The 16,592-nt window shown below is 31.8% G+C and overlaps 1 protein-coding gene across 5 annotated transcripts in view; it reads right to left on the bottom strand.

The window, feature by feature from the left end:
- LOC132734395 (thyroid receptor-interacting protein 11-like) overlaps positions 1 to 10,698 on the bottom strand; it is a 64,739-nt gene extending 54,041 nt beyond the window's left edge. For all 5 annotated transcript variants that reach the window (XM_060721129.1, XM_060721133.1, XM_060721131.1 and 2 more), the window contains exons 1-3: positions 10,433 to 10,698; positions 2,151 to 2,227; positions 381 to 491 (exon numbers count right to left, since the gene is read on the bottom strand). In XM_060721129.1, coding sequence (XP_060577112.1) covers positions 381 to 491; positions 2,151 to 2,227; positions 10,433 to 10,526 — 282 coding nt within the window. In that variant the 5' untranslated portion in view covers positions 10,527 to 10,698. The remainder of the gene's footprint in view (positions 1 to 380; positions 492 to 2,150; positions 2,228 to 10,432) is intronic.
- Between the last annotated feature and the right edge of the window lie 5,894 nt (positions 10,699 to 16,592).

The following is a 16,592-nucleotide window of genomic DNA, read 5'->3' as shown; positions in this document are numbered from 1 at the left end:
TTGCACCAGATTAGCCACATTACCATATATGATCATCACTTTGTAAAGCATAGCCTCATTAGCGTAAATGATAATCAATTTGAACCAGTTTAGCCACATTACAGTAAATGCTAAACAATTTAAACCAGTTTAGCCACATTTCAATAAATGCTATTATAGTAAATGGTAATCAATTTACACCAGTTTAGCCACATTACAGTATATGACTATAATGACAAAATACTGTCACACCAGTTTAGCCACATTACCATATAATATAATAAATTTTGCACTATTTAAGCCATATTACCTTGAATGATAATCAATTTGCACTAGTTAAGCTATATAACCATAAGTAGCAAAAGATCTGGTAAATTTTGAGTCTTTAACATTAGACTTACTTCTTTTTCCTCTAGTAATGTTCTGTATTCTGTAGATATTCTATTTATCTGTAATTCTGACCCTTCAGCTTTCTCCTCCGCTTCTCTATTTAATAACTTCAGACGATCTATCTGTAAATATATAAATATCAACATGTATACTTTATGCAACAATTCACATTTTGTTAAAGAAGTCTTGAAAAAAATAATAAAATTCCTATCCATCTGACTAGTATTCATAAATTAAAATAATCTCTTAACCTTTACTATACTAAATATGTTAACTGAAATTATCCATCTTTGCAATCCCCACATTCATTATTTTAAGGAAATTTTAAAAATAAGTACAGTCTTATATGTAGTGACTGAATAGCAAACTGTGCAGACCATGACCAGACAGGATGGATGTGTCTGTACTAATCACTAAGGTACATTCTTTTGCTGCCAGCAGGCTAACAGTTACAAGTTGTAAGAATCGTTAAAAACATTCATCACTGTATCTGAGATAATCATATGAAATCCATCCCCATTTATCAAATAAAATATCAAGGGATATTTTTCAAAAATCCAAGATCAACTGTTCCTCTGCGATTTCAATTTTTTAAACTTTTTCTATTTATTTAAATATGACATTTATCAAAGTCCACTTAGTCACCAAATGATTAAAGAAAGAACTTACATTTAACCAGATAACTCCAGTCAAGTATATTTGTGCATTATTTAACAAACAATTTCTATATACTTCAAATCATTTTCTACATGATTATGTTATACACAGGTATCAAGTGTACAAATAAAAAAGTGTAAATTGTCTTTCCTGCTTCATACAAATGTATAAAACTTTCTACTTAACAAGTCGACAGTGCAAACATACTTGCAATAAAATGAAATATGAAAGTTGATTTATGAGGGGATGTCTTACACAAAGGATATTTCATTGAAATATTATTATACGACCATCATAAATGTGATAAACCCTATTCGAGCCATTGTTCAACAATGTAAATGTAAATTATCACTTAAATTTACGAGATTTAAGTGTTGGCGAAATTTAAACAAAGACATGCATGACATTGTAAAAATGCAGACAAATTATAACAAAGCAAATGACATAGGTTACCTCCCATTTACATATAATTACCACAGTCAAATTCAAGTTGTTGTTTTTTTCCGTTAACTACATGCGTGTTTGAAAAGGTGTGTTTATTTCACCGCATCATTTCATCGTTAAATTAACATAAAAAAATCTTAAGTTTGAATATCCTTTATTTCATAAATTTCTATTATTCATTTTTGGTAACAAGAATGTCCCTTCCACATTTTTATAGAACTACCAAAAACTTTTCATTTCAAATTAAACCTTGTTATATTTAAAAAAAAAATTTCTATCAAACTGCAAGTGGCTTCAGAAAAAAGTTTTATCTCTGACTAATAATTTAACTTAGAATGTCAATTCATATCATATTTTGCAAAAGCAAAACTGATTAACCAAGTTTTATTTCTTAACTTATCACATTTAAGTGAGAAAAGCCATGAAGATTTCATGCAATTACATACAAAAACAAGTAAAACTTTCAATATAATTTATAAATAATATTTACCTCTCGCTTCTAAAATTTTTATTCATTGTACCATTTTCACGTATCAGTGTTTGATTTTATTCCGTAATCTATTTTTAAAACAAATCAATGCTACAAGGCCTTCTTGTATTCAAGCCATGAGGTCCCAGACTGCGGTCAATTTTTTAAATATCCAAAGTTTACTTAATACAAATATAAAATAATTACGTACCTCGATCTTCTGACTAACGCACACCGTGTCAAGCTCCTTAATTTTCTCCTGGGCGAGCCGTAACTCAGTCACATGATCTGAAAGACAAACATAATCATTCTGATGATTGATAATGGTTCCCAGCTCACCTGGCTTGTAGTCTCCAAATATGGAATTACTGATAAGCCAATACTGGTTTCTGATTGGCTGAAACCAAGTCACCTTCAAGAGGCCCTCAAATATATTGATAACAGTTAAGCTTTCCCAGGTAGCCTTATCTATGACAGAAATAAATATCCTCTAACAAGAGCCGGTTAAATTACGAAAAATCTTGTTTGAACTTTTAGAGTAATACACTAACACTCCAATTCACTAACACTACACTATATACAAAATGAAATTCCTTTTTTTTTTAAAGGCAGACAATCATATATTGACCACATTTTAGCCACTTTTAGACTACCATTTAATGTTATTTTACTTATATAAGGTCAGTAATTGCATAAAGCAAATTAAGCAGATCATGTCACTGATGCATTTCTACGCAGCAGAACCCAAGCAGATAGAAAACATTTCAGCCGCGTCACGACAAAACCAATGTAATGCATTTACGACCAGCATGGATCCAGACCAGCCTGCGCATCTGCGCAGTCTGATCTGGATCCATGCTGTTCGCTTACAGACCCTATAACAAGTAAAGAAACTGATAGCGAACAGCATGGATCCTGATCAGACTGCGCGGATGCGCAGGCTGGTCTGGATACATGCTGGTCGCAAACCCATTATGTTGGTTTTGTCGTGACGCGGCTCATTTCAATGTTTCAAATTCAATTCCTGATAATAATTCTTCATTTATCATTACCATGTTTAGCTCTTAATTTTTTTTATTTCTAATTAAAGAATCATACATATTTATACAGTTTAATAGTTTCTAAAATTTACTGTCAATTGGCATGTCTTAAGATTTACAATTATAGATAACTTTTCTTGGTTGCATAGATTTACAAAAATCAAATATTGTCGACTTAAGTAAGCAATGTCTCCATAGAAAATCCTGTAATACTTTTCTGAATACAAAATTTGAAAATATCTGTGGTAAAATTATGCAATTTGTGATCCAGCAAATAACCAAAGATGCAACAGTCTGCTATATTATTTCATCGAAGATTTCCTCTCCACAATGTGACATGTCCTCTATTCTTTTACAGTAATGAAACTCTCACAATCTTTCTCTTTTTTACATCACACTTACATAAAGCTGTAATTATTTCTATATAAAAATGGACACTTTCCTCCTTTTTTGATTGGTATTCACAGAAAGAAAATATCTCATTTTTTTCTCTTGGACAATTAAGTGACAATGATGAGACAATGAAGGTTTTACAGTGCAGCTCTTAAAATTATCTAGTGTTCTTTGATGACAAAGGACACACTGCGTTCCAAGTAAAATTATTAGGTGAGATGGGTTGAAAAGAAATTAATACCATCATACTTCATCTGTGTGGCCTTGACCCTTGAGCAATCAACAATTTATGGTGATAATGTGTACCAACTTATTTTGAAATCAAACCATGCCTGCAGAAGTTGCTGACCAGACATTAAGTCCAATTGCATGAAAAATACACTTAATTCAATTCCTTGTTGTGACCTTGACCTTTGCACTATACCAATATCAAAATACACAGCTGTAACTTTTTTTTAATTCTAAAGGGATGTGTTTCAAATGTATGTTTCTTATCAGCACCAAAATTATATGTGATAACATTCTTTACTCTAGTACACAGTCATATTTCCAGAATTATCTCCCTTTTAAAAACTATAAATTGTAAATTTTTATTCTTGCTTCTTTTATACTTGTGAGAATGACTTCAAACTTAAAATCCTAGTTATCACCCACTTCAAATTAAATAAGGTTCATAACTTTAACACCCATATTTAAAAAAAAATCACCTTTGAACTGAAATTTTGATTATTTCCCTAACACAATTTTAATTATTTCTCATGAGTATGAATTACATAGGACTAAAAATTAATGTTTCATATTATTACCAAAATATATGTATGTATGATAAGGTCCATAAAACTAAGTAGCATCTATATTTCAAGAATTTACTTCATTTAGAACATAGAATTTTATTGAGACATTGTTACTTTTACTAAAAGTATCTACTTCTAATTTAAGACAATGATTTGTTCCATGTCATCTTTTATTTGTACTAAATGTATGACAAGGTTCATAACTCTAATATTTATATTTCAAGTGTTGTCTCCTCTTTGAATTTAGAGTATTTCTTAAAAGTGTTAACATCTTTGTTAGTTCAGACTTTTCTTTTCTTTTCCATTACAACAAAGTTATTTTTGTAAATGTTTCACATTTTTATTGACATACATGTTATGCTTATAAAATAGAGAAAATAAGAATCCCTAAAGAAAGCCCAACATGGCAAAATTTAAAATGTTGCAGGCTCGGTTTGATTGCGCCTGTTCGTTCAATTTGGACATTCAATTTTTTTTTTTTGACTATCAATTGTAGTTACTGGTTTTTTTCTTCACTGCATCAATTGCATGCATGAGTCTATCCTGCTCCTGTGACTGGGGGAGAGACTGGGGGAGGGACTGGGGGAGGGGGTGATATCAAACAATTTTTCTTTAATGAATTGATACAATCAAGTCAATTGTTTTTCATTGCTGTTTGAGCTTCATCATAGTATTAAAGACACATCATCTATATGCTGTCTGACAGTACAATGCTGAGATGACTCATGGTAACAGGGTGGTGTCTTTTAAATTATATATATCAACTTTTACATAACTGAATTAATACACAAGGGTCTAAATTTGTATGGCTTAATGAAAATGGAACTATTTTAAATCTATACTAACAATAATAAAAATAATAATAATAATCATAATAATAATAATAGTAATAATAATATTAATAATTAACCAAATGATAAATGATTTTGCCTGCAAATAACTTAACAGTATATAAATGATATACTGATGTTTAAAAGTTTGATTATGTACATGTAGTTTGAACATAGCAAACAAAGAATACTTTAAAATCAGCTCTATTTGTCCAGGGCAAATATCCTAATTATACATATTATGTGGATCTATTTACAGACATAATATTTGCAGATATCTGAATAAAGAGTAAATATGATGTCTCATAAATGTTTGAATCCAGGCTTAGTTTTGTCTGCAACATGTATAATATCTTAATCATGCAGACATTGTGGTTATTTAGCTACAAATATCCGTCTACATGATTCTTATAAAGTCATGTGACTTATTAGAAAATGTACTCTTCAATTAGGTTCTCTTTTTTGTTTTTTATTATTAAAGGGGTGGGTAAGGTTACTTACATCATTTGTAGCTTAAAAGAAGGAAAAGTTTACCTATACAGTACAACTGAAAGCAAAAAAAGGTGCCTATCAACACTTCAATTTACCTTTTAAGCAAACATCGTGCCTAAAGAAAGGAAAGCGTCTTAAATTGTTGAATCAAAAAGAGACACGTTTTGATAAATGCGGGCATATCTTGGTAGCTAACACTCTAAAGCCTCTCTATAATTCCCTACCATCTTAGCCAAGATAAAAGAACTATCAGCTATTCTTTATACAGTATGACAGTACTGATAAGGGTATAGGGTCCCATTTAGGGGAAAATGTAAGAAAATGTAACTTATAAAGTTCTTATTATTTACCCCTAACTAATCTACATGTAACCAAATATTGGTAACCAGAATATACAGAAATGTGCAAAAAAATTTATCATCAATATTTATGAAACAAGCATAAATCATGACTTGTGCACTTCTAAATTAATATACAACCCTCATACTCAAAAAGTATTCAGCTATACTGTAGGAAAAATTCCATATTTCAAGTTCAAATCAATGTTCAAGGTCATTTTGTATATTTTGCGACTTGATCAAATACATGTACCTTTCAATGATAATCATTATAAAATGATAAGTGACATGGAGACTTGTGCTTTAAAGAAAAGCAGACACATTAAACACAGTCCATATACTTCACCATGGTAAAGAAGTAAAACTATAAGTGAAATTATTTGTAAATTTAGTGATTTACTAAAGATATATTCAAGCTGTTAATGTTGTACAGTTCTAAAGAAATTTCCAATCTTTACCCTGCATTAACTGGGAAACAGACTTGTTATGGTTTGATTTATATAACTTGGTAGATGGATGAAATCTGCCATAATGTGTGATGGTGTCCAGTCGCCCAGATACATTTGCTTATGTTCTTTTGCTGGTACCTATACATGTACAATCATGTATACCTGACAATTTTCATCTTTTCAAATATAACAAAAACCCCAAGATTTGCCTTGCTTTGAATTTGAAATTTGAATTTGTAACAGTAAAATAGTTGTTTTATTTTAAGGGGCTTCAGTATTCAAACACCATTTTGATAAATGTACAGTCAGACAGTATACAGGTTCACATGAGACCGACATAGGCATTATAACTGCTCATGTTAATAGCAAGTATCCACACTGATCAAGATGTAAAATGCATCTTATAATTATAGACTAACTATGAACTAATCTCTCACACCTTTAACAAAGTACAGTCAGTAGGGCAAGGATGGGTACTAGTAATAACACATCAATAACTTGCAGGTATCACCTCCTAGCATCAATGTGTTACTTAAATATTAATAAACCATTTATACTTTATATACATATACTCCATTCATTTTTTTTCATTTACAAATACGCTGCTTAAACCTCAACAATGTCCAGAATTGTTATGTGGGTGCTTTATTTACTGGCTAAGGTAAATGGTAACTAAAGTTAGTAGAATTTACCCGCCCAACAACATAATGCACTAAGAACCAACAATATTTTTTTTAAATATTATCTACAATTGATTATCAGAGACTATTCTTAGTACAGTGATATTTTTTGAAATTTTTTTTGCTGCACTTAAACAAATGTGAAACTACATGAAATGTTTGTCAGATAAAATATTACTGTACACGTCACTGACGTATTTCAAGATATAAAACATGTTTAATTAAGCTGTGAAGTCTCAATATTCTGCTGCAGTTTGCACAATTTTAAGAATGCATAATTTATAGTATTGTATATAATTAATGTTAAATAAGAGCATTATTGATAAACAATACAAATATTTAGTGTTGGTAACAGATGGCTGTGTATAAGAAATTGAGATACAGAGTCTCCAGATTATTTTCCTATATTTACCTTTTTAGGTATTATACATTTTATCTATATAAAGGGAAACAACTCTAACTCTGATATCATACAGCCATTACACCCCTAAATCAGTGCAAAATCTGGAATTGTCCATTTAAGTTTCAAGGGTTTCTTTGAAATGAACAAGTGTCTAATGATTAAAGTGAACATTTTTGACAGTTTCTGAGAAATATACAAACAAGAGTCAGACTAAATGAAGTATGCAATTATTTGCATCTCATACTTGGGTGGCATAACTTTATGGTAGAAATATTTTTCAGCCTCAGTGACTGATTGTCATACATTTAATGTGTATGTACAGTGCATTGAAGAGGTTCGTGAAATGTACAGTCTAAATACAAAAGACACCATATTTAAGATGGTGTTTAAATGAAGGCACTGTGAGGAAAATATGCAAAGCATTTTTGCAGTCATGGTGACTATGATTTTAATGCTAGAATGTAGAAGGAAGTAATGTAAGATGCATAATGAATCAGTTTGTTTGTTTACCGTCAATAAATTAATAACATAGTCTTTTACCAATTGACAAACCATTGAAAACACCCTGATAAACATTGTGAAAATTTTCTCCAACTACCTCAACTTTCTAGGCATATTTATACTTTGCACACATGTAACATACAAAATATATTTAGCTATTTTGCATATTTTGTATTCAAGATCATAACTTTGAAATGAAAGTAGCACATGAAGGGCTGAGTAAGAGGAGTAAATCAGACAATGTGACTATCTGGCCCAGTCTGGTCAAGGATATTATCTTGGCATTTTATAAACTCTCGAAACAAGACAATTGAAGATTTTTGTCAAGACTGAAAAACACTTCATACCTAATATATCAAATAGGGTGTTAAAAATTACTGTTCTCTTGCTCCAAAAGAAGCAAATTTAGCACCTGTCTATAGAATTTAAACCGATAAAATATAAATTGCACCTCCAGGCATTTATTGGCACTGTACTGGTATCCATATTCTGGATGATAGTCGATTATATATGTTGTTAATTATAATAACAGTAAGGTGACATTAATAAACAGTTCAACTTGAGAATTGCAGAAGTTAATCTTGCATGCTTAATAAAGTACTTGCCGTTAAAATGCTAATAGTTTACATGCTGTGATTCTAGCATTATTTGGCAGAAGGTACATGTGTAGTACACATGTGTAGTAATATTTGAAGACACACAACAGTTGTTCAAAATACATGCAAACTGAAAATAATGAAATGTGACAGTTCTTGGAAGAAACTTTTATAGACAAGGTGATTTAGGAATGGACATAAGTTATATCAGTATATGATATATTCATTTTTGTTAATCTAATATTGTTACTTTAACCATGAAGTTCATAGGAACACTTCTCATTTGAGTTGAATATTGATTTCTTAACCCCAATTCGCCAAACATGTGTTGAAATCAAAGTTAATAAAAAATCGAGTTTTAAGCCCCTAAATCAAGCTGAAAATCCCATTTTGGCGCAATACAGGCTTTGAAGAATTTTTCTAGGGTCATTCATCCTGCAGGACAAAAATAATTAAAATCAAAAACTCATTACACAAATTTACTGTTTACCAGTCTATATCTGTATAACTGGCTTTATTCAATCACATATTGTTTATAATACTTTTCATACTTTTAATATATACTCTTTGACATAGCCTGTATACTTATTTCATTCAAATTGTAACACACACAGCTATGGAATAGGTCTGGTGGCTAAGTATAAAACGTAACCTAACGCGTATGTAAAATACATTGTTGAATGCTGCTGTTGTTCACAGGTGCTAGTTGCATTGATTTGACCTAAAATGTGTTTGACCTTGTTATTTATACAATAAAATATCAATATATTAAAAAAAAAAAAAAAAAAAAAAAAAAAAAATTTTCACTGTTATATTATTATAGACAAGGTATGCAACATTCAGGTACGAAAATTATGGGTACGCCGGTTATCTGTGTTAAAATTTTTCACCGGGCGGTAATATCGTCGGATTTTTGCATGGAATCAATGCACAATATATTTTTCTATTACAATTTACTATTTACAGATCCCCAATTAACCACTAGTTAATGTTTTAAAGCCCAAAAGTAAGAAATCACCCAGGTCCGAAAGAGACCGTCATGACATGTACATTGTAAGCTGGTATTTACGCTTGAAATACATCAACAAAGAGATCAAACGGGTCGAACTCACATGCAAACAACTGGATTTTACATACTTTTAAATGGTTTTATCCTCCACGAGTGGCACTAAGTCCTATGTGCCCGTATTTTAAGAAAAATTCTACATGTATAAGGTAATTCCTAAATCGGAAGTGTTCTGCCGCAACACGTGCTTGGTTCCCTGTTCCGCTCTTTGTCAATGTATGTGAAACGGAAGCCGGAGAATACTTCCGGTGGGAATTACCTTCTAAAAATATCGTCTACATGTACGATATTTCTTTTAATACAGGCTCATAGGACTTGTCTATAACAGTGAAAAAAAATTTTTTTTTAATATATTGATATTTTATTGTATAAATAACAAGGTCAAACACATTTTAGGTCAAATCAATGCAACTAGCACCTGTGCTGTTGTTATGAAATGGGAGGTGTTAATCGATTCATCATATATGTTCTTAAAGTTTTATACTTAGCCATGAGGTCAATTTCCGGTTCACGTTTGACAGGTATTACAATTGAAAAGGCATCTGCAGTTTGGTTGTTAACTGAATAACTAAATTAAATTATAAATGTTTAAAGTTACATCATTGGATCGGGAGATCAACTTTTTTCTCACCCGACCCAAACTTTCACTTGCAAATGTTAAGTGGATATGTTGAGCCGTCAAGGGTTGGTATGCACAAATAAAATTTTTGTTCTTTTATCAAATCCTTGAAAGTTTATCCTGCAACTTAAAAGGGCTTTACCAGTGTAAACAACAAAAACAATGCTCTAGTTTAGTCAGTTCAGCCACAATACCTATACCTACTTTCAGAAGCCTTGCAAATGACAGGAAAAAAGTTCAAAGTTACCATTAAATGCTATGCATATCAAACATGTTCATTAGTAATACCTACCACTCACTTCCTCTGTTCCTTCAGTCAAAATATCTTTTGTGAGATTTGACAGTTGACCTGTCAACGAGGAAAAACTGCCTCCCAACCACGACATTCTAATAATTCAGTAGATTTAACACTATTAGATCATTTTGTAATAATCTAAGACAATGCCATATTGGGTTAATCTTAATCAAATTGGTTGTCATATGGAGAAAACTGTTATGTTTTTGTAAATATCATAAATGCCAACACGGCGGCCGCCATCTTGGACTAAGTGCGCAAACTCATTTCAAGGGAGCTAACTCAACAACAACTAGAATGAGGCCCGTCTTAGGGTTCTAATAAATAATGCCAATGATTGTAAAAATGCCTGAATTTCTTGTTATTTACTGTATTTATGAATTTATTTTTTCCAAATCCAATCCTAACTTGTGTAGTTCCATCAATGAGATCAGTAATCAGAGGTTTTGTGTTGAATCTAATCAGTGGTTTAAATTTTTCAGTTTTGATTAATGTGATTTGATATAATCAAATCCCAAGCAGTAGTCCGATTGGTAACACTGACCGATACAAATCCAAGGATTGCTATTTTGATCACCACTTCTTGTTAATGTCAACTATAAAAATGTGTTAACAGAAACTATTTTTAGACAAGACATGGCATTTATAACTCAAGGCACAAAGGCACCTTAAAACACAACATTCATTTTTTATCCATGTGTGAATTGTCTGCTAATTGCAACTCCACAATCAGTCTAGACATTTTTGAAACAAATGTCACACTTCTGTCTACTCCTGCTTATATTCTACAGTAAATTTATCAGTTGCCAACTGAATACTGCTGGTTATTGTATAACCAAGTTCAAAGTACACTATATTTTAAAACTTTTGGCTGAGTGGTTGATAACACATTGTTACATATGACTACCTCAAAAATACAACCTCTGTCCGAGTTCTATGACCTTTGTGTTCATTTGCAAATTATCCAGTTGTTGCAATTTTGAATCCCGTTTAGAGTAGGATTTGTTTTCCCAATGGACTTTCATCTTTGTCATGAATATGAAATGTTTGTACGAGTGCATGTCGAGGGTTGACCACAAGACTGTTGTAAGTCATTCTTTACTCCATCTGAGTTACTGCAGTTTTGCAGTAAACCCTTGATATACAAAATGTCAGAGTGTAAGTCTATCTATCTTTTACTTTTCCAGCAAGGGTAGAATGATGGAAGATAAACTGACTAAATGCTGAGTTTTTTCTGGATGTTCAACAGTACATTGTTTGTCACTAAAACTTGTCTGTTACATTGGGTTTTTTACAGACACAAAGTAAAGCACTTAAGATTCTATAGATAGTACCAAGCATTAGCCCATTGGCTTTATTTCATATGTTGACATTGAACAAAATGCAAGGAAAAAACATTATTTTCCCGATAAAGTTCTGGTAATAAGAAAATAAGACATAAGTTGTTATTTTTTCATCTCTTTAATAATAAATATGACATAATCATACAATTTCAATGAACATAATCTAGGTGATCACCGTGGCAACATGATCAACATGTGTATAAAGGTAAAATCAGGTAAAAATTGGTCAAGATAAGTGGTAAATATGAACACAGAGTGTTTCTGGTAAGTAATGAACAAAAGCAAACATTTAAAACATGCTCAACAAAGGGAGAGAACTGTTGTAAATAATACATGCTGGTTTTGACTTGGAATTAATTCAATTTTTGTTGTTGTCATAAGCTCTTTCTACTAGAACAGCACATGTTTTGTGGGTTGTTTTTTCTTCTTTGTAATATGCAGATACAGATGGCTGTTTTCAAACATTTCATAACTTTCAAAATTCTGCTTATCCCTAATGATGGATGCTTTTGTCTTTGAATATAGATAGCTTCATTTGATCAATATTTTGCATAAGAATAGCCTACATACAAAGAAGACTTAAAAAATATCAAGACAATTAAGCACTTAAAATTAGTTATTTCTCTCTTGTTTTAAAATCATGACCTTTTTTTCACTCTCATATTTTAAAATCATGACTTTTCACTCTTGTATGTTAAAATCATAACTTTTTTCTCCTAAGGAAAATTAACAGATCAGACTTTCCAAGAATTAGGGAAAAGAATATTATGGATAGAGAGAATCAAATATTGTTACTGATGTTCAGTGCTAAGAGATTTTCAGTTGTGTCATACAACCATACAATGTAACTAAATATTAATAGGGGCGTAGCTTGCTCTAAATATGTGTAGGCTGAATTTTAAGAGGGTGTTTTGGGGCATGAATTTCCAAGATTTTTTCTTCCTTTGAATCATTCGATTGGTTTTGGCTAAGTTTAGTGCAATTATAAATATATTCCGTATATTTAAGGAAACATTTAAAATTGCATGTAGATAAATAAATTTTTATATAGATCTATTCAATTTTGTTTGAAAAATAAAGGCCATTGCCTACACAGCCTATAGGAAGCTACGCCACTAATTTATGTGACTTCAATTAACTTTTGTATGTATTAATTTAAATAATTCATCATATACATGTACCATAAATAAACTAGTGGCTTGAGAAGATCTATCAATCATGAACAAAAGTTATATATCAAAATATACAGTAAATTTCTACATTTTCATACATTACAAACCATCATAAAGTACGACACAAAAATCCATTTTTATTGAAATCACTTTGAACTTGTTCTAAGTACAAGAGATTGAACATACTAATTAAATCACATTTGATAATTCATACAATTAAATTCAAATCACAATTCTTTACAAAAAAGAAGAAATTTACTGCTGATATGTGCTAAGTGTTTTCAATGGTTTTATTCCATTGATTTTGATTTAAACCCAACTCTCCCTTTAAAGGAAATTTTTCACACAGAAAAGATTCACAGACTTGTGAAATACTTAGCAGTAAGAAACTTAAAGGGTGGAAAAAGTAACAGCTATCCATACTCAGAAACATTGAGGGAGAAAAAAGTAACAGCTATCCACAATCTTTTAATACTCAAATGTATCACTTCAGACTTCATAATGTCAATTTGATTGTTGTTTTTTTCTTCAAACATAATATCTATGCATCTTAAAATATGATTGCCCTCTAAACAGAATAGAACATAACACAACAAAAACACCTACTTATACCCTATTAAAACTTTAAGACCCTGATATAGTTGTTCTCTTCAAACTGATTGTACAGTTGTAGTTTTTATACACAACATAAATGAGCCACGCTATCAGTTTCTCTACTTGTAATAGAGTTGGTAAGCGAACAGCATGGATCCTGATCAGACTGCGCGGATGCGCAGGCTGGTCTGGATCCATGCTGTTCGCAAACGCACTATGTTGGTTTTGTCGTGACGCAGCTCAAATGCAGAACTACTCACCCTTTTAACTCATAAAATCTTCAAACACCAGAATAAGAATGATAACCTAAGCCATTATATGTCTTAACAAGAATTACTCTGAAAATTCATATTTCCAAATAAAATTTCAAATTAGTTAACTACATCATAAAAATGTAAACAATACAAATCCTATGAGCACTAGAACATAATACCTGATTGCTATTTTATATTTCAACTAACAACTGAAAATTTAGTCACTTTTTTCTCTACTCTCTGAGGTACAGTTACAAAAAAAAAAAATTATAAATAAAAACATACAGTATTAATATCTAACAATTTTACAAAGAAAATCAAGACAGATAAACAACAATATTTATATACAAGACTTAAACATAATACATAACAGGAAACTAAAAAAAAAAAGATTTATACAAACATTACCTGACAAATAAATAAGTTCACATGAAAAAACAAATAATTTGATCAATTTTGACTTGAACAAACTATGAAATATATACACAAATTTGCTTAATAGATACATATAGTACAACAAAATACTCATTCAATTTACGCATTCAATACATAAAATATCAGTCAATTAAGGATTTTTATACTGCTCTTTAAGCATTAGGTTATAAAAACAGCATAATTTTAATGTTTTTTTTTAATTCATGTAAATATCCCCATCAGATAAGGCTTTATACACTTTAAATTTTGACAAAATGACAAAATTAAAAACTTTATTAAAAGTAAACAAATTTTATCTCCTTAAATAAATATCGATTTCCAGGCATTTCAACAACATTAGAAACTGCTAAGATTTTCTTCTGCCAATTTAATGAAAATAACCTTCCTCAATTTGAAAAAAAAATACCTATGCTTTTTTCATATATCACTCACATTTTAACATTTACAATTAATACTAACTATATCAGAATGTAGAAGTTTTTTGTCTATCAATACTGTAAGACCATCTATTCTTCTATCTAGTGAACTAAAAGAATATAACATGGAATGTTCACTTGATAACACATGACATAGTAATGTTAATGATGAACCTTTGCCACCAGTATAGAGCCAGGCCAGCCTGAACTGACACCAGTATAGAGCCAGGTAGCCTGAACTGACACCAGTAAAGAGCCAGGCCAGCCTGAACTGACACCAGTATAGAGCCAGGTAGCCTGAACTGACACCAGTAAAGAGCCAGATAGCCTGAACTGACACCAGTAGTCAGGCCAGCCTGAACTGACACCAGTATAGAGCCAGGCCAACCTGTACTGACACCAGTATAGAGCCAGGCCAGCCTGAACTGACACCAGTATAGAGCAAGACCAGCCTGAACTGACACCAGTATAGAGCCAGACCAGCCTGAACTGACACCAGTATAGAGCCAGACCAGCCTGAACTGACACCAGTATAGAGCCAGGCCAGCCTGAACGGACACCAGTATAGAGCCAGGTCAGCCTGAACCGACACCAGTATAGAGCCATGCTAGCCTGAACAGACACCAGTATAGAGCCAGGCCAGTCTGAACTGATACCACTATAGTCAGATCAGCCTAAACTGACACCAGTATAGAGCCAGGCCAGCCTCAACTGACACCAGTATAGAACCAGGCCAGCCTCAACTGACACCAGTATAGAGCCAGGCCAGCCTGAACTAACACCGGTATAGAGCCATGCTAGCCTGAACTTACACCGGTATAGAGCCATGCTAGCCTGAACTGACACTGGTATAGAGCCTTGCTAGCCTGAACTTACACCGGTATAAAGCCATGCTAGCCTGAACTTCCCTGCTGTGTGACCAGGCTCTATACTGTTGGCTGACCACTCTTAAATATCTTGATACTAAAAGCCTGGATGAAAGCAGGGCCAGATCACTGCCTTTAAGCAGCTGAGTTATCTAGTTGGTACCAAATATGAACATAGTTTGCCCCAGTATAAGATCAAGCCTGACTGACATCCATGATCTGGATTTTAATTATTAGTTGACCCCAAATCTAAATTAAAACTTAGTTTTAGTTTTATTGTGTATGAAGCAATAAGCGTATGGAAACACTTCAATCCATTCCTAGAACCAACCAGTACTAAGTAAAGAGTAAACAAGTTTCTTGCTTTAGGAAATAACGGTTTGCCCTTGACAACCTATGCCTAGATTATTAGTATGATTTGTTAAGCACTCAATTACGCCACCACTAGAATAAGTCAGCTTAACATCAACAAAATTGAAAACAGGTAGTTCCAAAAATGGGGCTAGATGAGTCAAATTAAAAGATTCAAAGATGTAACAATAAGTTGTAGCAGTGTTTCTATAGACAGTTGATACAGGAGATAAATGACAATGTGGGTATAATGATTATAATCACTTTAGACATCACTAGAACACTTATATTCACAATAAACATTGGGATAAATAAAGTAACATATAATCATATTACAGAAATATTATTATGCATAGAAATACTTTTTTTAAACAAAGATACTGACGCAAGAGACAGAAGATCACGACTATGATTTGTAAGTAAACTGTTTTTGGATTACATGAATATTTTGTGGCATACGCAAACAATTTTGGCAGCAAGACAAAATATGTGGTGATTATCTGAAGTGAATTTTTAAGCTTACTGATATAATAATTAACTAATTGCGCTTAGGACTGGATCAGCCATGTTTCAAATTGCTGATAAATGTAAAGTGATGTCCTATTGTGTCCACAGGATGATTATTTGACTTAAAACTTAATCAAATTTGTTCAAATAGATTTTTCAATTTTTCATACATCATGCTTATGAATCAGGCTTAAGCTATACCTGCATTTACATCTAACT

This window comes from Ruditapes philippinarum, unplaced genomic scaffold, assembly GCF_026571515.1.
Source record: "Ruditapes philippinarum isolate M1 unplaced genomic scaffold, ASM2657151v2 ctg4455_1_1_1_1, whole genome shotgun sequence".
Lineage (NCBI taxonomy): Eukaryota > Metazoa > Mollusca > Bivalvia > Venerida > Veneridae > Ruditapes > Ruditapes philippinarum.
This window is presented reverse-complemented; position numbering and strand designations above follow the sequence as displayed.